This window comes from Heterodontus francisci, chromosome 6, assembly GCF_036365525.1.
Source record: "Heterodontus francisci isolate sHetFra1 chromosome 6, sHetFra1.hap1, whole genome shotgun sequence".
Taxonomy (NCBI): Eukaryota; Metazoa; Chordata; class Chondrichthyes; order Heterodontiformes; family Heterodontidae; genus Heterodontus; species Heterodontus francisci.
Genome location: NC_090376.1, coordinates 48,883,404 through 48,908,811, shown reverse-complemented (window position 1 = coordinate 48,908,811; position 25,408 = coordinate 48,883,404). Strand labels below are relative to the sequence as shown.

Sequence of the window (25,408 nt, the reverse complement as noted above, 5' to 3'; positions counted from 1 at the left end):
AAGTTCTCTCTGTGTCTGCGTGAGTTTCCTCCGGGTGCTCCGGTTTCCTCCCACAGCCAAAAGACTTGCAGGTTGACAGGTAAATTGACCATTATAAAAATTGCCCCTAGTATAGGTAGGTGGTAGGGGAATATAGGGACAGGTGAGGATGTGGTAGGAATATGGGATTAGTGTAGGATTAGTATAAATGGGTGGTTAATGGTCGGCACAAACTCGGTGGGCCGAAGGGCCTGTTTCAGTGCTGCATCTCTAAATCAAAAAAAAATCAAATCAACCCCAATGGGAGGATCGTCGAGATAATAAACGGTCCAACAGACCCCCTAAGGGATCTGGAAAGAACGATGCCATCAAAAGGAAGGAACAAAAATCAGACAAAATGGTAAAAAAGGAAAACAAAAAACAAAACTCAGGATTCGGAGGATTACCAACCTCAGGATTGAAGGTCTGACACTCAGCCAGGGCCTTGTGAATTCCCCTATGCCTTGGCATCCTTTCCAACCAATGAGCAAGTGGAGGCCCTATGTGATACGGAACCTGAATTTTACAAAAAACCTATTACTGTGTACAGAATCAAAGCCATCCTAGACTTAGGACAGGCACCAAAATTGGCCTGCTCTTTCATTATAAGAAAATCAGACATAAAACATTACCTTAAAATGTCAACCAGGCCTGTGGAAGCATCCACAGACTTGGATGTCGGGCAAAAGACATTCAGACCCAGCTAGATCAAACTGCCTAGAAGGGGGAGTAAAAGACCTTGTTGAACAACTCATTAATAAATACTACCCTTATCTGCACCATCCAAATCAATGGCACAGTAGACATCGAACCTCATCCACTTGATACTGGCTGGAACAAACCCAAAAGAGAATGGCCTATCCAGGAACACAAGGTAAATTGGATCTCCTTAAAACCATTAAATAATTAGAAGAATAAGGTGTCCTAATAAGAATGGAATCTATAACTAATTCACCACTGTTTGGTGTTGTCAAACCAGATGGGAGGTGGAAATTAGTGGTCCATTATACAGCCTTAATCAAGGTGACAGCCCCACATACAGCAGAATTCCACAACCCTTCTCTCCGGAATCAAGAGGGAGAAATATAAATCTTGTATTGATCTAGCAAATGGCTTTTGGTCCCATTCAATCAAAGAGACTGATTGGTCAAAAACAGCTATGAATGAACCTGATGGGTATCAGTATTGCTAGACCAGATTGCCCCAGGAATTTCAAAACAGCCATGTTCTCTTTTCTACTCACGTCATTGATCTTTTAAAAGTCCTACCCAACATCAACTCTCATGTAATCATGTAACGCTCATGAAATATATATAGTTCATGCAACGATCTCCAAGATCACTTGAAAGCCACTGATCGAGTTTTATCCAAACTTACTACTGCTGGTACCTAATCAACATCAAAAAGAGTCAACTAGTTAGGGAACAGGTAGATTTTCTAGGCCTACGAGTAATCGAAAACAGTAGAGAATTAACAATTAACAATTCTATAACAAGAAACTGGCCAATACCCTAGAACTCTTAAAAATCTACAAGCAAGTTTAGGACTCCTGAACTTTGCTAGATCTTTTACGTCAACCTTCCCCGAGCTCTTAGCACCCCTGTATGCCAGATGATTGCTCAAAACTGCAGCAATTATGCCATGAGGTGTAGAAGACAATAGACCTTGAACAAAGGGACTGAAAAGCCCCCTCAATATTCAAACCAGGACGTCACCTAAAATGGAAGTTGCTGCTTCTGGCAATGATAAAAGCATTGTGCCGGTTCAGTTCTATTCTTCATAACTTCTCCAATGTTGAAAGAGGTACATAAAAAAAGAAAGGGTCATGACTATGGTAGTCCAATGCCTCGTTAAGGCAAGGACCCTTCAAGGGGAACACTCCACTACCATCTATACTGAGATACCAGACTTGATATCAGTACTGAGGATGGCCTCTGATGAAATAAGAAACACCCAGAGCCGATATGATGAAAGGATATCACTCCTGAATGATCCTACACTCATTTTTAAATTCCTATCCTCGGACATGGACTTAGAGTATATACCCATTATGGAGGATGATGATACGGAGGAGGGAATCAAATCAAGTCATTTACTGTGATGGGTCATCGACGATGACTGAAAAAGGGACATCCCAACAATCCTCAGCTGGGATGGGGATAGTAGTATGGGTTTTTCAAGATTCCTATTCTTCTCATCCAGAAGAATTACTATCCATACCCCTTGGCCATAAGACAGTACAATACACTGACCAGAAATGTAATTGGACTAGCCACATAAATACTGTGGCTACAAGCACAGGTCAGAGGCTGGGAATTCTGCAGCGATTAACTCAGCTCTTGACTCCCCAAAGCCTTTCCACCATTTAGAAGACACAAGTCAGGCGTGTGGATGAGAACAGCTCTAACAACACTCGAGAAGCTCAACACCATTCAGAACAAAGCAGCCTGTTTGATTGGCATCTCATCCACTGTTAATTGTACATTAATTATGTTTAATTGTATACAGGTGGTGGGCATTATCTGGGGATTCACTTGTGCCCCTATAAATACACACAGACAGAAACTATGGGGGTTGGGTTGGGTTGGGTTGGGTTGGGTTGGGTTGGGAGATGCATGCTTTTAAATGTGCAACTCAGTAAATAAATGCTTGTTAAAGTGTGTAATGATTGGTTCCAGTTCTATCCTTCACCAACTGGCTTTCTGGAATATAACATCCACCACCTTCAACATTCACTCCTTCCACAATCAGCACACAATGGCAGCAATTTGTACCATCTACAAGATGCACTGCAGCAACCCTGCAAGGCTTCTTCGACAGCACCTTCCAAACCCGTGACTTCTACTAGATAGAAGGACAAGGGCAGCAGGTGCATGGGAAGACAACCACCTGCAGGTTCCCCTCCAAGCCACACAGCTTCCAGATTTGGAAATATATTGCTGTTCCTTCATCATCACTGGAACAAAATCCTGGAACTCCCTGCCTAACAGCACTATCGGAGTAGATTCACCACACAGAATGCAGCAGGTCAACAAGGCGGGTCACTGTCACTTTCTCAAGGGCAATTAGGGATGGGCAATAAATGCTGCCCCTGCCAATGATGCTCACATCTAATGAACGAATAAAAAAAAGGCTAGGTGGCTCATCAGAGAAAAACAGTTGCACCAATCTAATGGACTGAGTGTCCTGTTTCTCTGCTGCAATTCTATGATTCTATGTTCCATGACTCATCTAGATATGTAAAATGAATCTACATTTGAATGCTGAAGTGATTCATCTATATCATAACTTACAAAAAAATGCAGTCCTGCAAATTACAAAATCCCATTATAAATATTGTAAATTTATAAATGACAAAATGTCATTGAAATATTATGTTAACCTTTGCAGTAACTACATGAAACACATTTGCTAAGAACAAACCACTATCATCAGAATCTCATGATTAATGTATCCTGTCTGTTCACTTGGAGATCATATAAATTCAGAAGACCTTATTCTTCCATATCTGGAACAGATCATTCATAATTATTTATCGAACCAATGGTCCTCAATTTACCTGCTTATTGTTTTCAGCCTTTCTGGTGTCCTTCACCATGAGCCTGGGTCCCTCACTTTTGTTCCTCATTTTAAAAAATCTGACAGTCATAGAATCATTTACGACACAGAAGAAAGCCATTCAGCCCATTGAGTCCATGCCGGCTCTCCATGAAGCTATGCTGTCAGTCCCATTCCCCAGCTCAATCCCGTAGCCCTGCAATGTCTATTTCTCTCAGGTGGCCATCCAACTTCCTCTTGAAGTCACTGATCGTCTCTGCTTCTACCACCCTTGTGGACAGCGAGTTCCAGGTTATTACAACCCACTGTGTAATAAAGTATTCCCCTTGCATCTTTTGCCCAAAACATTCAATCTGTGTCCTCGTACCATCAGTTAACAAGAACAGGTTTTCCTTGTCTAACTTAATGAAGCTGGTCATAATTTTGCACACTTCTATTAAATCTCCCCTTAATCTCCTTTGTTGCCAGGAGAACAAATCCAGCTTTTTCAGCCCAACCTTGTAACTGAAATCTTCCATCCTTGAAACCATTCTGGTAAATCTCATTTGCACCCTCTCAACGACCCTCACATTCTTCCAGAACTGAGCGCAATACTATAGTTGAGGCCTAACCAGAGCTTTATAAAGGTTCAGCATAGCTCTCCTGCTTTTGTACTCAATGCCTCTATTTATGAAGCCTGAGATCCCATATGCTTTACTAACCACTCTCTCAATATGTCCTGCCACCTTCAAAGATTTATGCACATGCACCCCCAGGTCGCTCTAACTGTGAGGTATAAATAGTTTTTTTGGAGGGGGAGGTGGTAGAACGGTTTGGTTATTGGTCCATGAGAACAGAGAAAACCACTGCTCCTGATTTCAAAAAGCACTAATCCAGATACTGAAGCATTAATCTTCCCTATGATAATTTGGATTGGTGTTTAACTATTTTCCCTGGGAACAAAGTGGAGAAATTTGTTATACATCAGAACAAGAGGTGGCCATACAGTGCCTTAACCCTATTCTGCAAAATATTAACTCATGGCTGATCTGGGTCTCCAATGTAAGGTGCAATTTGTCAACAATGAGAATTTTGATGGGGAGTCCACAGACTGAAGTGAAAAGAAGCAAACTTTAATGTAGGACAGGATGTGGGCAGTAGAGTTTTGATGAGTTGGTGTCCAGGAGGCCACAGAGAAGAGCATTGAAGAAGCTGAGTCTGGAAGTACTGAGGGCGTAGTCCAGGTTTTAGCTGCAGGAGGGCAGTAAGGCAATAGTGGAAGACAATGTTGCTGAAGCAAAAATATGCAGTTGTGATGATGGATAGGATAATGATAGAAAATTTGCTTGGGGTTAAACAGAACACCAAGGTTGCCCACCATCAGGTTCAACCTGAGTGAGCAGCTGAAGAGGGGAATGCAATCCAAAACTAGATTATGGAATTCTTGGCAGCAGCCAAACAGGATGACTAGCCTTGCCAATGTTGAGTTGGAGAAAATTCAGATGGCGAGGTAGAGCTGGGTGCCAGCAGCATATGAAAATTGACCTCATGCCTTCAGATGATGTCAGCAAGGGACGACATATAGCTGAGGATTAGACGGTTTCCATTTAGCAACACCCAAGGTGATTATGCAGGATTAGAACAAATGTGCTGGATACATTGGATCAAGTAAGAATGGAACCAAGTGAAGGCAGTGCACTAAGGTGGACCCTAAAGGACAAATGGTAGAAGAGATTGATCATGTTGAATAATATAGTGAACTAGGACAAGCACAGATAACACAGCGCACTGACACTAAAAAATAAATCTAAATCTCAGACACCCTCTGGTCCATCAAACGACCAGGGAATGTTTTTACTATTGATCTCACTATAAAAATGTACGGTTTTGTGGAAATTTTGATCCCTGCATATTTTTCCAATCTGCGTAGGAAAGAGCTAAGTTTCCCTTTAAGACTTCATAGATAATTGAACAAAGTAAGTCATATTGTGCACCACTACGACATCCAGCATTACCTCTTTCCCATTGTACAGCAACCGCTGTTCAGAAACAGGGAAATCTGTTTCCACGTAGATTAACTCCTTGATATCTTGAACAGTTGCAGAAGGAGCAATCTCATACACTCTTCTCCCAATGTATTCATGTAGAACAGCTACCTTTGGCAACCTTTGAAAAAAAAACACAAAAATACTTCCAACATATGCAGCATACAGAGCAAGGAAAGTTGCTGTTTCTACAATTGACTTTTCAAATTGATTGCATCACAAGTTAAGTTTAGGGACATGAAAACATCAGCCTTATTGAAACACTGGCATTCTTTTCGGCTTTACCAACATGCATGTTTAAAATATCTGGAATCAAATGGAAGCAATTCTTTTTGACAACAGTGAATAGGTAATGCAAGTTTCTAAATAACTAATTTTTTTAAGTAATTAAACACACACAAGTTATTTTTCGTTGCTTCCTTTTCTTGTCTCATCTTCTCGTGTTTTATTTTCGTGCTTTGCACCCAGTTTCTCCTCTTTCTTCATTCCTCATTATATTATTGAATCATAGAATAGCCATCACAAAAGGAAGCCGAATTACAGAATGTCACATTCACTTCAAACTAAGTCGTAAGTCTGGCTGTTCACTTTTTTGAACTAGGTGCCCTTTATCAAGCTGCTGGTTACATGTGCATTAAACTGCACTTACTGAACTCTGAACATGTCAAACCTGTCCAATCACAATATCCCGAAGCCATTCAACATAAGGTAAAAAGCATTTGCAATAATAGCTGAAGCTCTTGTATATAATTCAATATGGCACCAGCAATATAGTACAACAAATATATTCATTTGCAGATTTGGATCTAGTTCAGTCATTTCAACCAGAATCTTTAAACAGTCTGGAGAATAGGCAGACAGCATGCATGCTATCAACCACGTGAAGCTGGCACTTTAAAACATATCAAATTACTTATATCAGTGTTTATTGAATACCATAGACCTTGAAGCCATTTTGCACCCAGTAATGTGCCACTGCAATCATGCAAATAACCACATCCCAAGGATCATCAGACCAAATACAGATGTTCTTTTAATAGATTTGAACAATGCTGACACTTGTCAGCACTTTCATAGTACAAACAGATTTCATAATGGAAACTGAATAACACAAATATTTAACCCATAGCCCATTCAATACAGAAGATTTATCAAACTGGGTAATTTGCCAAGCTGTTCTGGTGCACCATTGCTTCTTGCCGCATATCTTCTGTGGATGCTTGAGCAATAACTGACAATACAATAGTTTTGCTGAGCACAGCTCTCATCTGAAGGGAAACAGAATTCAGATCAGGTGGAATTAAAATTAATGCTGGAATCAACTTGAAAAGCATTGAAAACCTTTGGTATGCATTGACCCTAATCATTAACTTTAGATTTGGAATTGTGTCTTTGCCTGCTGCTAGCTGAAGTGTCACAGCAAATGTGTGTATATAATCAGGGGAGTTTAGCACATCAATTTAACTACTAAGGGCTAAAAAATTGGTTTCCCTCATTTTTCGGGTGTGTGGCTCGCAATTCACTGCCTACCTGCACTAGTTCTGATGGAGATGGGCAGCAGACAAATGTCGTGCTGCCACCTCAGTTATCTGATAGTATTGTGAGATCATGCATCTTCTGCGCTGCTGGCTGCCTGTGTGCTCTGCAGGGGACCAAGGAGTGGACAGCATATGGTGCAGCCAGGCTTCTGCTCTTAAAGACAGTCTGTCCAACTTAAAGGGAAGCTGCACTGAATTATAGGAGGATGCTGCTGAACAGTATTGTTGCAATTGTAAACAGGGAAAACGGAACACAAGTGCAGAGAAAGGCCTTCAGAGTCTTGGATGCGGCATAGGAAACCTAATTAGTGGAGGTGGACAGGAGGAGAGACACCATGGTTCCACTGGATTGGAGGGGGGGTGGCAGGGACTTGGGGTGCCAAGAAGCTCTCAGGAACCACATTCAGAAGAGATTGGGAGCAGGTGGCCAGAGAGGTCAATTTCCAGTGTCTGAACCAAGGACTGGGCAGCAGTGCCACAAGAAGTCTACTGGCCTCACACAGATGGCCAAGTTCAGTGAATGCATCGTCACTTGACATCTGCTACCCACCACCAACCTCTCACACTGCTCAATGCAGCACACCCCCACTCATCCATCAGCACTCCTGGCAATCAGAACTCATGTTTAACATCCAGTTACTTCACCTCACCCTCACACACCTACCAATGCTGCCAGCCTCACATCCACCTTTCGCTACCTCCTCATATCTCCAGCTATGACAATCATCTGGGAGCTGTTACAAGACCAATAACAGCAGCACAAACTGATGATACTTCCCTCACCCCCTTTTGTTCTTTATTATTCATCCCTAGTTGCCCTGAGAAGGTGAAGCTGGCTCTTCATTCTGAGCCACTTCTATTTATTCTTTCATAGGATATGGGTGTCACTTGCAAGGCCAATATTTGTTGCTCATCCCTATTTGCCCTTGAAAACTGAGTGGCTTGCTGGCCCATTACAGACGGCAATTAAGAGTCAACCACATTGCTGTGGGGCTAGAGCCAATGATAGTTTCATACCACCATTACTGAGACTAGCTTGAGTTTATTAATTAATTGAATTTAAATTCCACCAACTGCCATGGTGGAATTTGAACCCGTGGCCCCAAGGCATTAACCTGACCCTCTGGATTACTAGTCCAGTGACATTACCACTATGCCACTGTCTCCTCTTAAGGAGCCCATCTGGTGAAGATGCTCCCATACTGCTGCAAGGTAGGAATTTGCAGGACTTTGACCCAGTGACATAGAAAGAATGTCAATGTGTGCTCAAGTCAGAATGGTATGTGGCTCACAGGTGAGCCTGGAGATGGTGGTGTTCCCACGCACCTGCTGATCTTGTCCTTCCAGTTGATGAAGGTCACAATTTTGGGTGGTGCTGCCAAATAAGTCTTGTCGATTTGCTGCAGGGAATCCTGTAGATAGTACACACTGCAACCACAGTACAGCTTTGTTGAAGTAGTAGATGTTTAGAATAACAGATAAGGTACCCATGAAGTGAACTGTTTTGTCCTGAATAGTGCTGAGCTTTGAGTGTTGCAGCTGTATCCATCTCGGCAAGTGATGAGTGGTATGCTATCACACTCCTGACTTATGCCTCGTAGGTGATGGAGAGACTTTGGGGACCCAGGCGAGCCACTCACTGCAGACTTCTCAACCTCTGACTTGTTCTAGTAGCCAGGGCATTTATGTGCCTGGTCCAGCTCAGTATCTGGTCAATGGTGGTCTCCAGGTTATTGGTAGTGGGGAACTCGGTGATGGTAATGCCACGGATCATCAAGGGAAATAGTTATACTCTCTCTTGTTGAAGATGATCATTGCCTGGCACTTGTGTGATGCAAAGGTTACTTGCCACTTATCAGCCAAAGCCTGGATATTGTCCAGGTCTTGCTGCGTGCGAGCACGGACTGCCTCATTATTTGAAGTATCACAAATGGAGCTTAACACAATGCAATCATCACTTCTGACCTTATGATGGTGGGAAGGTCATTGATAGGCACAATCATCTTCAGCTGCTTCAGATGCTGCCCTGAGCAGCTCCTGCAGGGATGTCCTAGGGCTAAGGTGATTGGCCTCCAACAATCACAACCATTTTCCTTTGTGCTAGGTATGACTCCAACTATTGGGAAAGTTCTCTCCTGACCCCCACTGACTTCAATTTTACTTGGGCTCCTTGGTGCCACACGCCGTCCATGTCAGTAACAATACTCAACTCATCCCTGAAGATCAACATATGTTCACGTTTGGACCAAGGCTGCAATGCAGTGTGAAGCTGAGTGGTCCTGGTGCAGCCTAAATTGAGCCTTGGTGAAAGGTTATTGCTAAGTGCCGCTTGATAGCAGTATTGATGACCTTCTATCACTTTGCTTTTGATTCGGAGTAGGCTGATAGGATAAATCTAATACAGCAATTATCTCCCTGCTTTTCATGGCAGGATGACATACATGGGGAATTTTCCACATTGTCGGGTAGCTACTGAAAAAGCTTAGCTAGGGACATTGTTAGTTCTGGAGCACAGGTCTACAGCACTACAGCTGGGATGCTGTCGAGGCCCATAGTCTTTGCTATAATCAGTGCATTCAGCCATTTCTTGAAATCATGTGGAGTGAATCGAATTGGCTGCAAACTGGCATCTGTGATGGTGGGGACCTCAGGAAGGATGTCAAGAAGGATCACCCACTCAGCACTTCTGGCTGAACATAGTTGCAAACACTTCAGCCTCGTCTTTTGCACACATGCGCCAGGCTCCGTCATTGTTAAGGATTCTCCTCCCATTTATTACTTATTGTCCACCACCATTCATAACATAACATGGTAGGGTTGCAGACTTTTGATCTGAATGCCGGTTATGGGATCGCTTCACTGTCATTGACATGTATGTAGTCTCGTGTTGTAGCCTTACCAGGCTGGCAGCTCATTTTTAGGTGTGCCTGGTGTTGCTCCAAGCATGCACTTCAACACTCCTCATTGTACCAGGCTAACTGCATCATGGTGGAAAAGAGGCAGAGGAGGATGAGGATGAAAGGTGGAAGAAGAGAGGATAGAAGATGGGTACAGAGAGAGTAAGAAAGCGAAGAGGGATGGTTTGAAGGGAGAGGTGGGGGAGTGAAGGTGAAGGAGTTACAAATCAGTGAGGTCAATGGGAGGAGCCTGCAATAGTATATCTGCAAAGCCGCAGTCATAAGGATCATCTTGCCTCTTCTTTGGCTTTCCCAAGTCATGCAATATCTACCAGCTGAGAGGAGTGATCATCTCTCCACAGCTCCATCTCTGTGCCATAAAACCAAAGTCCCTAATACACATCGGCCTATATCTAAAACTTCCCGGAATTTAGAACTCATTGCCACTAAATTGTCAGTCTTAGTGAGAGTCACAAGAATGACTAGATACTGACTGCATCTCTCGCTCCCTGGCACCAGGCTGAGGCTGAACCAGACTATTCACAACTTGGTCGTCATATTTGACCTCAAGATGTGCTTATGATCACATAGCCACACCATCACTAAGATCGCCTATTTCCACCTCCATAACATTGGCTGACTCTGTTCCTGCTCAGCTCATCTGCTGCTGAAACCTCATTCATGCCTTTGTTACTACCAATCTTGACTCTTCCAATGCACTCCTAGTTGTCCTCCCATATTCTATCATGTGTAAACTTGAGATCATCCTAAACTCTGCTGCCTGTGTCCTAAAGCGCATCAAGTTCTGTTCACCCACCACTCCTGTGTTCACTGACCTACATTTTAAAGTTCTCACCCTTGCTTTCAAGTTGCTCCATGGCCTCACCCCCTTCCCATCTCTGTAACCTCCTCCAGCCCCACAAACATCCCAGATATCTGTGCTCATCTAATTCTCACCCCTTGGGCATCCCCAATTTTAATTGCTCCACCATTGGTGGCCACGCCTTCAGCTGCCTCGGCCCTAAGCTCTGGAATACCCTCCTTGCCTTGCTTTCCTCCATTAAAATTCTCCTTAAAACCTACCTCTTTGACCAAGCTTTTGGCCACCGATCCTAATATCGTCTTATGTGGCTCAGTATCAAATTTTGCTTTTTGCCGCCCCTGTATAGCACCTTGGGATGTTTTACTACATTAAGGGGTGCTATATAAATATAAGTTGTTGTTGTGAGAATTGTTAATGCCACACCAGTGCAGTAGAGGGTTTTCTCCTGAAGTTGGGGAAAACAAGCAGGATTATTGGTACACAATGTGTTCAATAGTCATTTCAACAGTTCTAATATCCCTCTCATGCATAATATATATATATATTTATATTTAAAACAAAATAGAGAAAAAATGCAGTTACTCAATGTTTGTGAGTTACCAAACCAGGTTGGCTCCATCAATTTGTGTTCAGACCATCAAGTCTGGGCATGATTAATATGCAGGATTAATTTGAATTTGCCATGCCCCAGGACCTGGACTGCAATGTCAGCCCCGGCCTGGAGAGGGGCAGCTGGCAGATCAGGCTGTTCTGTCGCCCATCTAGACTCAGAGGAGCAAAAGAAAGGAATGAACTGCCATCTGGTGTGACATTCCAGTTAACATTCCCGTCAATTTCATTCAAACTCAACCATCCTTAAACGAGCACCGCCCTCCCGCGCTGCTCAATTTCAGTTTCTGAAACTGATGAGAATTCCCGCTTGAAAGGAGGCTTCTGCATGAGCCATACTGGGTGGCACTGCTTTGTCCCTACCTCACTCCTAACCGGTTCTCCATCTCTTCCCTCTGCTTTGCCGCTAGGAGCCCGGGCGACTCATGGATTCAATGCGCTGCAACTCCGCCTGGAAAAAGCCGGCAGTCTCAGCCATCCAGAGGAACCGTTATGTGCCGCACTTTTCGCTGATCCTACCCCTTTCACAACTCAAACCATTGCCGTCTCCGACCGCACTCTGCTTTCGTTTTCAACTTCTCTGTCTGCTTTCCCGCTTCCAACTCAACTTCCTCAGTTCTTCATTGTTTTAAAAGAAACCTATTTTGGATCTCTTGCGTCCGATCTTCGTGCCCCGCACTACAAGAGAATAAAAAGGAAATCATTAGGAGTCAGGGGTCAGTCACTTCCTGCTACAGTCATAGATACATCTCATCTGAGTGTGTTGCTAATTATACATCGCTCAGATTCAACTTCACCAGGGAAAATATTACTCAGTGCCTGTACTTTGCATGCTGGAAGCTGTAGTCTGAAAAACACTGCGTATCACATCCCGTGGGCCCAATTTCCCACCTTCCACTCGTTCAGTTTGGCAGCTCCCCCCGAATCCTTCTTAATGTGTGATAATTCCAAATTCCACCTCCCAGCGTTTTGTTGTTACATACACTGATTTCTACAAAACGGTGTATAAATTTTGTGGAGTACTGTCTTCGATACTGACAACTGTAAAGACAATGAATGATTTTAAGAGAAATTGGGACTTTTTTCAGGAAAACTGAGAAAGTTCATGGGTGACCTGTAGGATTACCAGCTTTGGTTGGACATATTCCTGGGAGGTGTCATCCCGTGATCTCCTGCCTCTCCCCACACTCGTGCCATTGGTTGCACGACATGCCCAACCTCGTAAGATCATAAGAAATAGCAGCAAGAGTAGGTTATTCAGCCCCTTGAGCCTGCTCCACCATTCAATAAGATCATGACTGATCTGATTGTGGCCTTAGCTCCACTTTCCAGCCTGCCCCCCATAACCTATGACTCCAGCACAGGATTGTCACCTTCCCACACCAGTTGGAGAGTGAATAGATTCTCCACTATCTGATTGCATGATTATTGACTATCAGTCAGCCTTTTCTCCCCGTATCTAATATTTTTATAACTAGGAAACAAACATGTTCAAAAGAAAATTAAAGACACAAATTTTTAATGTCCCGATGATTTTTTTTTCCCTTTGCCTTGCTCACAGTAATGTTCTGGAGTTAAGTCTTTAATTCCTGGATACAGTGGGGAAATCCCAAAGGATTGGCAACCCAAGTGATTTGATTAAAGTCTTCAGAGTTATTAAGGGTCAATTTCTTTTCACTACCTGAACTACCACTGTTTTAAGCTTTTTTCCTCAGGAACTGAAATGGCTTGTGCCCCAAATAAGGTTTTAAACAACATTTTAAAAACAACTAAATATTTCTTAATATTGCAACGGCATTTATTAATTAAATTGTTTTTGTATCTTTTAATACCGTCATTAAAGTTTTTACTTGAAGGTTTCTGCCTCTCCCAAAAGCCAGGTCTAGGAATTGATACCTTTGCCCAGAGTTTTAGCTTAAAGCAGATCCTACAGTAACAGCATGTTCTGTATGCACCATTTCTCAGGATACATCAGTAGGATTTAAGACCACCAAATGAAGAATGTTCTCAGTCTCCAAAAAACCCTATTTAATTGTGTTCCAGAATCACTTGAAGAAAACCTTGAGGAAAAGAATTCCAAAGATTAACGACCCTCAGAGAAGAAATTCCTGCTCATCTCCATCTTAAATGGGAGATCCCTTATTATGAAACTGTGGCCCCAAGTTCGGGATTACCCCAAGAGGGGAGACATCTTTCAACATCTACCCGGTCAAGCCGCCTCAGAATCTTACAAGCTTCAATAAGATCACCTCTCATTCTTCTGAACTCCAATGGCTATTGGCTCAATCTTTACTCATAAGGCAACCCCTTCATTCTAAAGGCCTGCTCAGGTCTGCAAATGAGACCCGACCTGAGCCCAACAGAACCCCATCCGAGCCCGAGCCTGACCTGCCCGAGTTCTTCCATTTTTTCCCGCGCCCGACCTGACCATCAATTAACTTACTTTCGGTTTTTCACTTTGTTCCTTACCTGCACAAGCTCAAAATAACTGTAACAAAACCACCTTTAAAGCCCAAAAAATAAATTAACATTAAAGTCACTTACCTGAGGTGGTGATAGAGCGTGTCCGATCCGGCCCGACCCAACCCGAACCCAACACGTCATCGGGGCCCATCGGGTTCGGGTCGGGAGCAGGCCTTTACTTCATCCTAGGAATCAACCTAATGAACCTTCTCTGAACTGCCTCCAATGCAAATATATTCTTCCTTAAACAAGACGACCAAAACTGTCCTAGGTATGGTCTTACCAACATCCTGTACAGTTGCGGCAAGACCTCCCTACTTTTCTAATCCAACCCCCTTGCAATAAAGGCCAACATTCCATTTGCCTTCCTAATTACTTGCTGTATCTGCATGCTGACTTTTGTGATTCATGTACAAGGACACCCAGATCCCTCTGTACCGCAGCATTCTGAAGTCTCTCTCCATTTAAATAATATTCTGTTTTTCTATTCTTTTCACCAAAGTGGACAACCTCACATTTTCCAACATTATATGCCATCTGCCAAATTTTTGCACATTCACTTAACCTATCTAAATCCCTTTGCAGACACTTTGTGTCCTTCTCCCAACTTGCTTTCCGACTTCTCTTTGCATCGTCAGCAAATTTGTCTACAATATACTCGGTCCCTTCATCCATGTCATTAAAGTAGATTGTAAGTAGTTAAGGCCCCAGCACTGATCCCTGTGGCACCCAACTAGTTACAGTTTGCCAACCTGAAAATGCCGCATTTATCCTGACTCTGTTTCCTGTTAGCTAGTCAATCCACTATCCATACTAATATATTACCCTCCAACATCATGATCTCTAATCTTGCGCAGTAACCTTTTTATGTGGAACCTTATCTAATGCCTTTTGGAAAACCAAATACTGTATTTACTATATCTATGGGTCTTAAGCTAAACATCCAGAAGACAAAGGTCCTCTACCAGCCTGCTCCTACAGCGCAACACTGACCCCCAACTCTCAAGATCCACAGTGAACCATTGGACAATGTGGATCACTTCCCATACCTTGGGAGCCTCATCTCAGCAAGGGCTGACATCGACAATGAAACTCAGCATCACCTCCAATCTGCCAGCACAGCCTTCGGTGGTCTGAGGAAAAGAGTGTTTAATGACAAAGACCTCAAATCAGGCACCACGCTCATGGTCTACAGGGCTGCAGTGTTACCTGCCCTCCTGTATGCGTCGGAAACATGGACACTGCAGACATCTCAAAGCCTTGGAGAGATATCATGAGCGGTGCCTCCACAAGATCCTGCAAATTCATTGGCAGGACAGGTGCTCCAATATCAGTGTCCTCTCTCACGCCAACATCCCCAGTATCAAGACACTGGGCATGGCTAGTCAGTTACGTTGGGTGGGCCACATCTTCCACATGCCTGACACAAGACTCCCAAAACAAGCTTTCTACTCCAAGCTCCATCACAGCAAGAGGCCACCAGGAGGGCAGAGGAAACACTACAAGGATGTCCTTAAAGACTCCCTGAAAAAATGTGACATTTCCACTGATTTGTGGAAATCTCTTGCCCGAGACTGCCCAAAATGGAGAAGAAGCATCCGCGATGGTAGCAGCCAGTTCGAACAAAGTCAACATGCCCAGGCAGTGACTAAGTGCAAAGAGTGTAAGAAGCATTCAGAATTTCAAGCATCCCATTCACTCGCCTCACCAAACACCACCTGCCCCACCTGTGGCAGAGTGTGCAGATCCAGAATTGGACTATTCTGTCACCTAAGGACCCACAACCCTTGAGTGAAGAAAGTCATCCTCGTTCCCGAGGGACTGCCTAAGAAGAAGAAAATTACCCTCCAACACCATGATCTCTTATCTTGCGCAGTAACCTTTTATGTGGAACCTTAACAAATGCCTTTTGGAAATACAAATAATATATCTACTATACCTAATGGTTCCCCACTACCAACCCTGCTTGTTACATCCTCAAAGAAACGTAATACATTTGTCAAATACAATTTCGTTTTTATAAAAACATGTTGACTCTGCTTGTTTGTATTATGCTTTTCTAAATGTCCTGCTACTACTTCCTTAATAATGGATTCCAGCACTTTCCCAATGACAGATGTTAGGCTAACTAGCCTATAGTTTCCTGATTTCTGACTCCCTCCTTTCTTGAATAGAGGTGTTACATTTGTAGTTTTCCAATCCGCTGGGACCTTTCCAGAATCTAGGAAATTTTGGAAGATTACAACTAATGCATCCACTATCTCTGAAGCCACTTCTTTTAAGACCTGAGGATGCAAGCCATTAGGTCCAGGGGACTTGTCAGCCTTTAATCCCATTAGAATAATTAATTGAATGTGAAGCTCCTGAGACATCCTAAGGGTGTGAAAGATACCTCATAATGGGAAATTACTTTTTAGTTAACTTTTGATTTATAAGTACTCTGGAAACTTCAGAAAATGTATTCAGCTGACACAGATACCATACACAGTGTCTTTTCTCAATCTAATTTCATTTCGTAAAAAAAAGTCAGAGAGTCACAGATAATATACAGCACAGGAGGCCATTTGGCCCACGGTGACTGTGCAAGCTCTTTGAAGAAGCTATCCAATTTATCCCTCTCTTCTTCCCTTTTCCCATACTATTGAAAATCTCCTCTGAGACTATTGATTCAATTCCTTTTATTGAAAGTTATTATTGAATCTGCTGCCACCAGTCTTTCAGGCTGTGAGTTCCAGATTATAATAAATCGCTGCATAAAAATAAAATCTACTGATTTGAATTTTGAAAATAAACATAAAGCCTCTAATAATAACCTGAATTTTGTTGACAGAAAGTGTTAACGTTATAATTACTCATACCCATGAAATAAAGATAAAGAAATAGAGACAGACACAGCGCTAGGGGGAGACAGAAAGAGAGAATACTGGCACTGTATTTCCTAATCTTAATTTGAATTATTCTTTATAGTAGAACAAATACACTGATTTTTCAAAGGTGGCAAACCTTTAATTATCTGATTATCACCTGCCGCAATGATATTTAGGAAAGTTAAACATTTGAGCTTTAAGTCATTTAATATGCAAAACCTGACTTAAACCCACCACAAGCGAAACTCTTTCCATTTTAACTGCAGTGAGTTTGGAGGCGTACGAGTAACTGTTGTGGAGAAGCAAGTTCATCCTTATATTAAGTAAATTAGGATCAGTTCCTGAGATTTTGACAGTCATTTGAACTTAACACTGGTCAGTGAGGTTTCGCAGCACTCAGGAAACCCCGCAGCTAAAGGGAGGAATGAGCAACCGGATCTAGCAGGTAATTGCTTTTTATAGCACTGCATGTGAGCCAAGTGCAGCCGGAGTGCTCCTCCCCTGCCCCTCTAGCAAATCTTCTGCAGCAACAGGCCAACACCCACCCTCTCCAAACCTACTCACACTCCCAGTCTCTCCTCCCTCCCAACTCCTGATTTGACCCCCATCCCACCAACTCCGATGTGTCCCCCAGTCTTCAGTCCCTCCTTATTGCCGGGCTGCCCCCCACATTATGGTTGTCAGGGGCCATCCTAAATGATCCCCAGCTAAACTTCTACCACTGGCCTTTCTGCCTGTCAGCTAGCCAGCCTCTCAATCTGGCCAGCTGCTGGGGTGTGGTGGGGGGGAATGGGGTAAAAAACTGATAATGAAAAATGATAATGAAGTCCTGTCCTTAAATTCAGCAGGACCTCCACATTCCCAGCATTTGCCTCTGCAAACACACATCCTTTCTCCTTCCCTGCTTTCTCGTAAATGTAAGGGGCCAGAAATCAATCAGTGATCCTAATCCCACATTGCACTCCCTTCTGCCAGTTCCCCCTCACATTAATGTCAAACGAGAGCAACTCTCCCGTGCTGCAAAACCCCAGAATCCCAACTGCAGTGCTGCCGAAACCCAAGACAATTATTCAGTGCCACTGAAGCCCTGGCCAACCTTGAGTGTGACCAAAGCTCAGGACAATCCCCAGAGCCATCTCGGCATGTTTCATTAGGTAAGCACCCTAAATGTGTGCTTAGTCTAATGGTCACCTGTCACTAGGGAACCTCCCTCTGATCCAGAAGGTGCTTTAGAGTCAGCTGCAGAGGTTCGAAATGGAGGCATCTCTATATTGGGATGCTGAGGTATGCTCCATCATTGACTTTCAGGGCCATAGAGTAGAAAAAAACTTAACAAAAGTGTCCTGTTTTTAGAGGGGAGTAACTAGCGGAGAACCTAAAGATAAGCAAAGGAAAATTGTGTGTATGGAGTTTCATCGCAGCAGGTGATTCAATTAAAGTAGAAGCCAGCCTTGAGTGGTTAAGTCACTAACTTGTTGAAAACAGAGTAATTTTGTATTATGCCTGTGACCCACACAATGTGAAAGGTCCTGAAAGCTTCTTGTGTCCAGGATAACTGCACGAGCATGAACTCTCATCAACTGTTGGCATTCAATGTTTCTGAGATTCAGGAGCAGCTGGCAATACTCTGTCGCATACCAAAGGCTGGAAAGTTCCTGGAAAAAATATTCTAAGAGGTGGTCAGTCCGCATGCAGACAACTTGGTGAGGTTTTTGCTGTTATCTTTGCTCAGTGGGAGGGGAGGATGTTAGAGGTAATGTCAAAGAGCTCAGCCTGGAGAACATAAAAACTAAGAAATAGGAGCAGGAGCAGACCATACGGCCCCTCAAGCTTGCTCCACCATTCAATACAATCATGGCTGATCCTCTACCTCAACTTATAGTGTCAGCTGCGGCTCAGTGGGTAGTACTCTTGCATCGGGGTTGTGGGTTCAAGTCCCATTTGAGGACTAGTGCATTAATATCAAGGCTGACACTCCAGTACAGTACAGAGGTGCCATCTTTTGGATGAGATGTTAAACCGAGGCCCCATCTGCCTGCTCAGGTGAATATAAAAGATCCCATGGCACTATTTTGAAGAGCAGGGGAGTTACACCTGGTGTCCTGGCCAATATTTATCCCCCAATCAACATCACAAAACAGATTATCTGGTCAGCATATTGCATTATTTGTAGAGGTTTATTGAGTGCAATTTGACTGCTGCCTTTCCTACATTGCAACAGTGTCTACTTTAAACAAAAAACTTCATTGGCTGTAAAGGGCAAAGCTCTACAATATATAAATGCAAGACTTTCTTTTTCCTTTAACTCCACTTTGCTGCCCACTCCCCATATCCCTTAATTACCTCAGAGTCAAAAAATCAGTCTATTTCAGCCTTGAATGTACTCAACGATGGAGCAACGACAGCCCACCGGGGTAGACAAATCCAAAGATTCACGACCCATTGAGTGAAAAAATGTCTCTTCATCTCAGTCCTAAATGCTTGGCCCCTTATCCTGAGACTGCCCCTGCATTCGAAATTCCCCAACCAGGGAAACAACCTCTCAGTGCCTACCCTCCCAAGCCCCTTCAAAATCCTGTATGTTTCAATGAGATCACTTCTCATTCTTCTAAACCCCAGAGAGTATAGGCCTCTCATTCCAGAAACCAATCTAGTGAACCTCCGCTGTACCGTCTCCAAGGCATGCATATCCTATTTAGGTATGGATACCAAAACTGCACACAGTGCTCCAGATGTGGTCTCACCAAAGCCAATGCAACTGTGGCAAGACTTCTTTATTCTTGTACTCCAATCCCCTTGCAATAAAGACCAACATCCCATTTGACTTCCTAATTGCTTGCTATACCTGCATGCTAACTTTCTGGATCGTTCCCTCCGCAAAACCCTGGTCCACTCCTCCATTACCCCTAACACCTCATCCCCTTCCCACGGCACCTTCCCCTGCAATCGCAGAAGGTGTAATACCTGCCCATTTACTTCCTCTCTCCTCATTATCCAAGGCCCTAAACACTCCTTTCAGGTGAAGCAGCAATTTATTTGTACTTCTTTCAATTTAGTATACTGTATTCGCTGCTCACAATGTGATCTCCTCTACACTGGGGAGACCAAACGCAGAATGGGTGACCGCTTTGCAGAACACCTCCGTTCAGTCCGAAAGCATGACCCCGAAATTCCGGTTGCTGGCATTTCAACACTCCCCGCTGCTCTCATGCTCACATCTCTGTCCTGGGATTGCTGTGGTGTTCCAGTGAACATCAACGCAAGCTCAAGGAACAGAACCCCATTTACCGATTAGGCATGCTACAGCCTGCCGGACTGAACATTGAGTTCAATAATTTCAGAGCATGACGGGCCCCCCTTTTTATTTTTATTTTATTTTTTACGTGTTTATTTTATTGTTTAGTTTGTTTCTACTGTGCCTACCCACTGTTTTTTTTCATGTTTGTGCTAGGGGCTAGGCTGCTCAGTTTTATGTCCATGAACCCCCTCTCTGCATTAATGCTTTGTCTTTCAGCACACCATTAACATTTCCCGTTTGCCTTTGCTCCATGACCTTCTGGTCAGTTATTCTCTGTGACCCTGTCCTATCAACACCTTCTCTTTTGTTATCTCTTGCCCCACCCCCACTTTACTTGCTTAAAACTTATTACATTTCTAATATCTGACAGTTCTGATGAAGGGTCTCTGACCTAAAACATTAACTCTGCTTCTCTCTCCACAGATGCTGCCAGACCTGCTGAGTATTTCCAGCATTTCTTGTTTGTGCTAACTTTCTGTGTTCCTTGTATGAGTACACCCAAGTTCCTCTGAACATCAACTTATACAATTTTTTTTTAAAATCTGCTTTTCTATTCTTACTACCAAAGTGAATAACCTTGCACATCCCCACATTATAATCCATCTGCCACCTTGTTGCCTACTCACTTAATCTGTCTATAATCTTTTTGCAGCCTCTTTGTGTCCTCCTCACAGCTTACATTCCCACCTAGCTTTGTGTTGTCAGCAAACTTGGATACGTTACTCTCGGTCTTTTTGTCTAAGTCATTAATATAGATTGTAAACAGTTGAGGCTACAGCACTGATCTTGTGGCACTCTGCTAGTTATAGCCTGCCAACTTGAAAATGTTTCATTTATCCCTACTTTTTGCTTCCTGCCCATCCATTCTAATATATTACCCCCCGTATCTTGGGTATTAACCCTTTATGTGGCACCTTATCAAATGCCTTTTGGAAATCCAAGTATACCACATCTACTGTTTCCCCTGTATCTACCCTACTAGTTACATCTTCAAAAGAACTCTAATTTGTCAAACAAAATTTCCCTTTTGTAAAACCATGTTGACTCTCCCTGATCGTATTATGATTTTCTAAATGCATTGTTAAGACTTCCTTTATAATAGATTCCAGCATTTTCCCAACGAATGCTGTCAGGCGAACTAGCCCATAGTTCTGTTTTCTCTCTTTTTCTCTCCCTCCTTGCTTGAATAATGGCATTACATTTGCTAACTTCCAATCCACTAGGACAGTTCGACAATCTAGGGAACTTTGGAAAATAATAACCAGTGCATCCATGATCTCTGTAGCTACCTCTTTTCGAGCCCTAGGATATAGGCTCATGGGGATTTGTCAGCTTTTAGTCCCTTAAGTTTCTCCAATACCATTTCTCTGCTGATAATAAGTTCCTCAATCTTATTAGCCCCTTGGTTACCCTCTATTTCTGGTATGTAATTTGTGTCTTCTACTTTGAAGACAGACACAAATATATTTCTTCAACATCTCTGTCATTTCCTCATTCCCCATGATAATTTCTCCTGTCTCTGCTTCTAAGAGGCCAATGTTTACTTTAGCCACTCTCCTCCATTTTATATACTTATAAAAGTTCTTACAATCTGTTTTTATATTCATGGCGAGTTTACTCTGGTTCTATTTTATCCCTTTTTTATCAACTTTTTGGCTGCCCTTTGTTGATTTTGAAAACACTCCCAATCCTCAGGCTTACTGTTATTTTTTTACAACATTATAAGCTTCTTCTTTTAATCCAACTGCATGGGAAGGCTGTGGCGTAGTGGTGATGTCACTAATCTAGATGCCTAGGCTAACATTCTGGGAGCATGGGTTCAAATCCCACTTCCTAGCAGATGGCAAAGTTTGAATTCAATTCATAAATCTGGAATTAAATGCTAGTCTAATGGTGACTATGAAACCATTGTAGGTTGTTGTAAAAACCCATCTGGTTCATAATGCCCTTTAGGGAAAGAAGTCTGCTGGTCTGGCCTACATGTGACTCTAGACCCACAGCAATGTGGTTGACTCTTAAATGCCTTCAGTGGGGAACTAGGGATGGGCAATAAATGCTAGTCTAGCCAGCAATGCCCATATCCCATGAACAAATTAAAGTTTAGAGATACAGCACTGAAACAGGCCCTTCGGGCCACCGAGTCTGTGCCGACCATCAACCACCCATTTATACTAATCCTATACTAATCCCATATTCCTACCACATCCCCACCTGTCCCTATATTTTCCCTACCACCTACCTATACTAGGGGCAATTTCTAATGGCCAATTTACCTATCAACCTGCAAGTCTTTGGCTTGGAAAAAAACTTTCCTAGTAAGCCATAGATGGATCTTTCTCAGAGTTTTTTTTGAATAGAGTGTAATTTTTGTACCACTATTCACTTAGTTATTCATTCAATGAATCAATAAAAAAGACAATACCAACTGGGACCGGAGTATGGTGCTCTCAAACCTATATGGAATTCAATTGTATTATTATCACTTTTTTCCAGAGGAACTTTTACGATGAGATTATCAATTAAACCTGCCTTGTTGCATACTAGATCTAAAATAGCTTTATCCCTAGCTGGGTCCATAACATAGTGTTCCCGGAACCTGTCACAAAAGCATTCTACAAATTTACCTTCCAGGCTACCTTTGCCGATTTGATTTGTCCATTATATAATGAAGATTAAAGTCCCCCATGATTATAACATTGTCTTTGTTACAAACTTCAATTATTTCTTGCTTAGTGCTCTGTCCAACTGTATAACTGATGTTAGAGAGTGTATAAAATACTCCCACCAGCATTTTCTGACCCTTGCTATTCCTAATGTCCACCTATACTAATTCTACCTCCTGCTCATCTGTGCCAACATCCTTTCACACTACTGTCCTTATGTCATCCTTTACTATCCGAACTACTCCTCCTCCTTTCCATGCTGCCTGTCCTTTCAAAACGTTGTGTACCCTGGAATATTTATTTCCCAGCCTTGGTCACCTTATAACCATAACTCTGTAATGGCAATTAGATCTAACAGTTGGTCCCCTAACAGTAGTTATACCAAGAAATAGGAAATTGGAAATACCAAAGATTGGTATCAGGTTATTGATAATTGGTGGGGGGGGGGGGGGGGGGGGGAGTTTAAGATTAACAATAAAACACTATGATTTGAATCTGTTGAGGAGAAAAGGCTTGTCTTAAAGGGCAGCAAATTGAAATTTTACTTTATTTTATTTTCTGCTCTCTGTGATCAATATTTAAAATTGATCTTTGATCTGTTGATTTTTTCAGTAAAAAAGATTATGAATTTGTCCCAGATCACATCAAATGAGTTACTTGAATATAATTTACACAGCATACCTGGTTGATCTATTATTGCAGTACAAAGTCCAGAAAATGGGCAATAAGATTGCTGGTGCTCCATGCACTGTGCTGGGTGGTACAATAATTGGGATTTTCCCAAGTGATTCCAACTGTAATGAGTTTTTAATCTCAGCTGCAGTGTAAGGGAAAATACTGAATACAAATTCTGAAATTTCCAGCTGGGAGAAAGGAAAAATCAACAAGCAGGTGACCTGGGCTGCAATGGTTGTGCACTCCTAACAACCAAGTCAAGAGTGGTGTTAGCCAAGTGCTCGTCATCTTAGCCAAGGTAGTGCAGAGGAAAAGAGACATTCTTTTGGGCCTCCTTATCTCGAGAGACAATGGATACGCGCCTGGAGGTGGTCAGTGGTTTGTGAAGCAGCGCCTGGAGACATTAACAAATGGCAAATTCAACAAAAATGAAAAGTCTGTTTAAACCTTAACATGTTAAAGAAGTGAAATGTTTATTTTAAAAATTATGTTTTTTTTTAGTCAAATACAACTTGGGTATATATGGTGTTTCTAATATAGAGCTATTTCCCAAGGCACTCTCGTGGGTTTAGGAAAACACTTCCTATTCAATCCCATTGTACAGTGTTCCTCAGTCATGCATAAAATGTAAATACATAATCCTGACCTCAGGATAAAATAATCCTAGCTTTTCTGTTTTTAAAACCAGCACACAAATACAATTATTTGCTGCCAGAAACAGCAGCACAATTTGGAAATCTAGTTGCGCCAGTATAAAAGATATTTTTGTGGTGTTTGGTATTGTCTTTTTTATTGATTTATTGAATGAATAATTAAGTGAACAGTAGTACAAAAATGTGCTGATTATGTTCATTTCATCTGGAGTTCACAGACATTCTAATCAAAGTAAGCAAACAGTCTTGGCTGTCAATTGTGCCAAAAACAGTGTTACATGTGCTGCAAATTCTTGTATTGGCTACATTTTAAATCTCCTACACAAATGAAACATTTCCAAAATCCTCTGCTCTGCCCTCACTAACAGTATTCAAGGTGGTTAAGAGAGTGCAGCAATGTGAAATACAAGGTTAGATCACTGCTTAAAAAGGAACGACAGGAACAGCCAGATGATTCCGAATTTTCAATCAATCATCATTAACTTGAATTAGTAACACAAGTTTCATGCATTTCATCAACTTATATCTGTAACATATATATTGCCTATCAAGTAATCGCAAAGCACTGATTTTTTTTTATTCATTCATGGTATGTGGGCTTTGCTGGCAAGGCCAGCATTTATTGCCCATCCCTAATTGCCCTTAAGAAAGTGGTGGTGAGCTGCCTTCTTGAACCGCTGCAGTCTTTGTGGTGTAGGTACACCCACAGTGCTGTTAGGGGGATAGACGATCAGGTGTGAACGTACAGGATTTTTTACAAAGCCAATAATTGTTGCAGTAGCTTGATTTTACTTAATGTCAAACAACCTCTAATGTGACACCATCCTCACACTCCCAGTATATATCTAACTTCAGGTTTATTTTTGGTGAACTCATTTGTCATTTTTATTCGCATATGTGTTCGTACCTTGAAAGCCAGAACGTTTAGATGAGATTTTAAATCAACCCTCAAAGGCAGATTCCATGGCACTATTCAAAGACGACCAGAATTCTCCTATTGTCCTGGAAAACATTTAACCCTCAGTCAAAATCGCTAAAGGTTATCTGATCATTGATCTCTTTGCTGTTTGTGGGAGCTTTCTGTATGAAAATTAGCTGCTATATTTCCCTACATTACAACAGTGGCCATTCTTCAAAAGTAGTTCATTGGCTGTAAAGCGCTTTGGTCTCCTGAGGTGATGAAAGGTGCTATTTAAATGCAAATACATTCTCTTTTTTCTTTCCTGAAAATAAATACTAAAAAAAAACCCATAGTTGTTATTGCTAAAAGTGACAGCTTGGCTCAGTGCTAGGGCAGCACTCTTGCCTCTAAATCAGTAAAC

At 42.3% G+C, this 25,408-nt stretch overlaps 1 protein-coding gene across 1 annotated transcript in view; it reads right to left on the bottom strand.

Annotated features, from left to right (window-relative positions):
* The window catches only part of sacs (sacsin molecular chaperone), a 145,658-nt gene that overhangs the window by 106,150 nt on the left and 14,100 nt on the right, over positions 1-25,408 (bottom strand). Inside the window, exons 2-3 of the mRNA XM_068033633.1 lie at positions 11,831-12,145; positions 5,571-5,721 (exon numbers count right to left, since the gene is read on the bottom strand). Of these exons, the coding sequence (XP_067889734.1) occupies positions 5,571-5,721; positions 11,831-11,853 (174 nt within the window). The 5' untranslated portion in view covers positions 11,854-12,145. The remainder of the gene's footprint in view (positions 1-5,570; positions 5,722-11,830; positions 12,146-25,408) is intronic.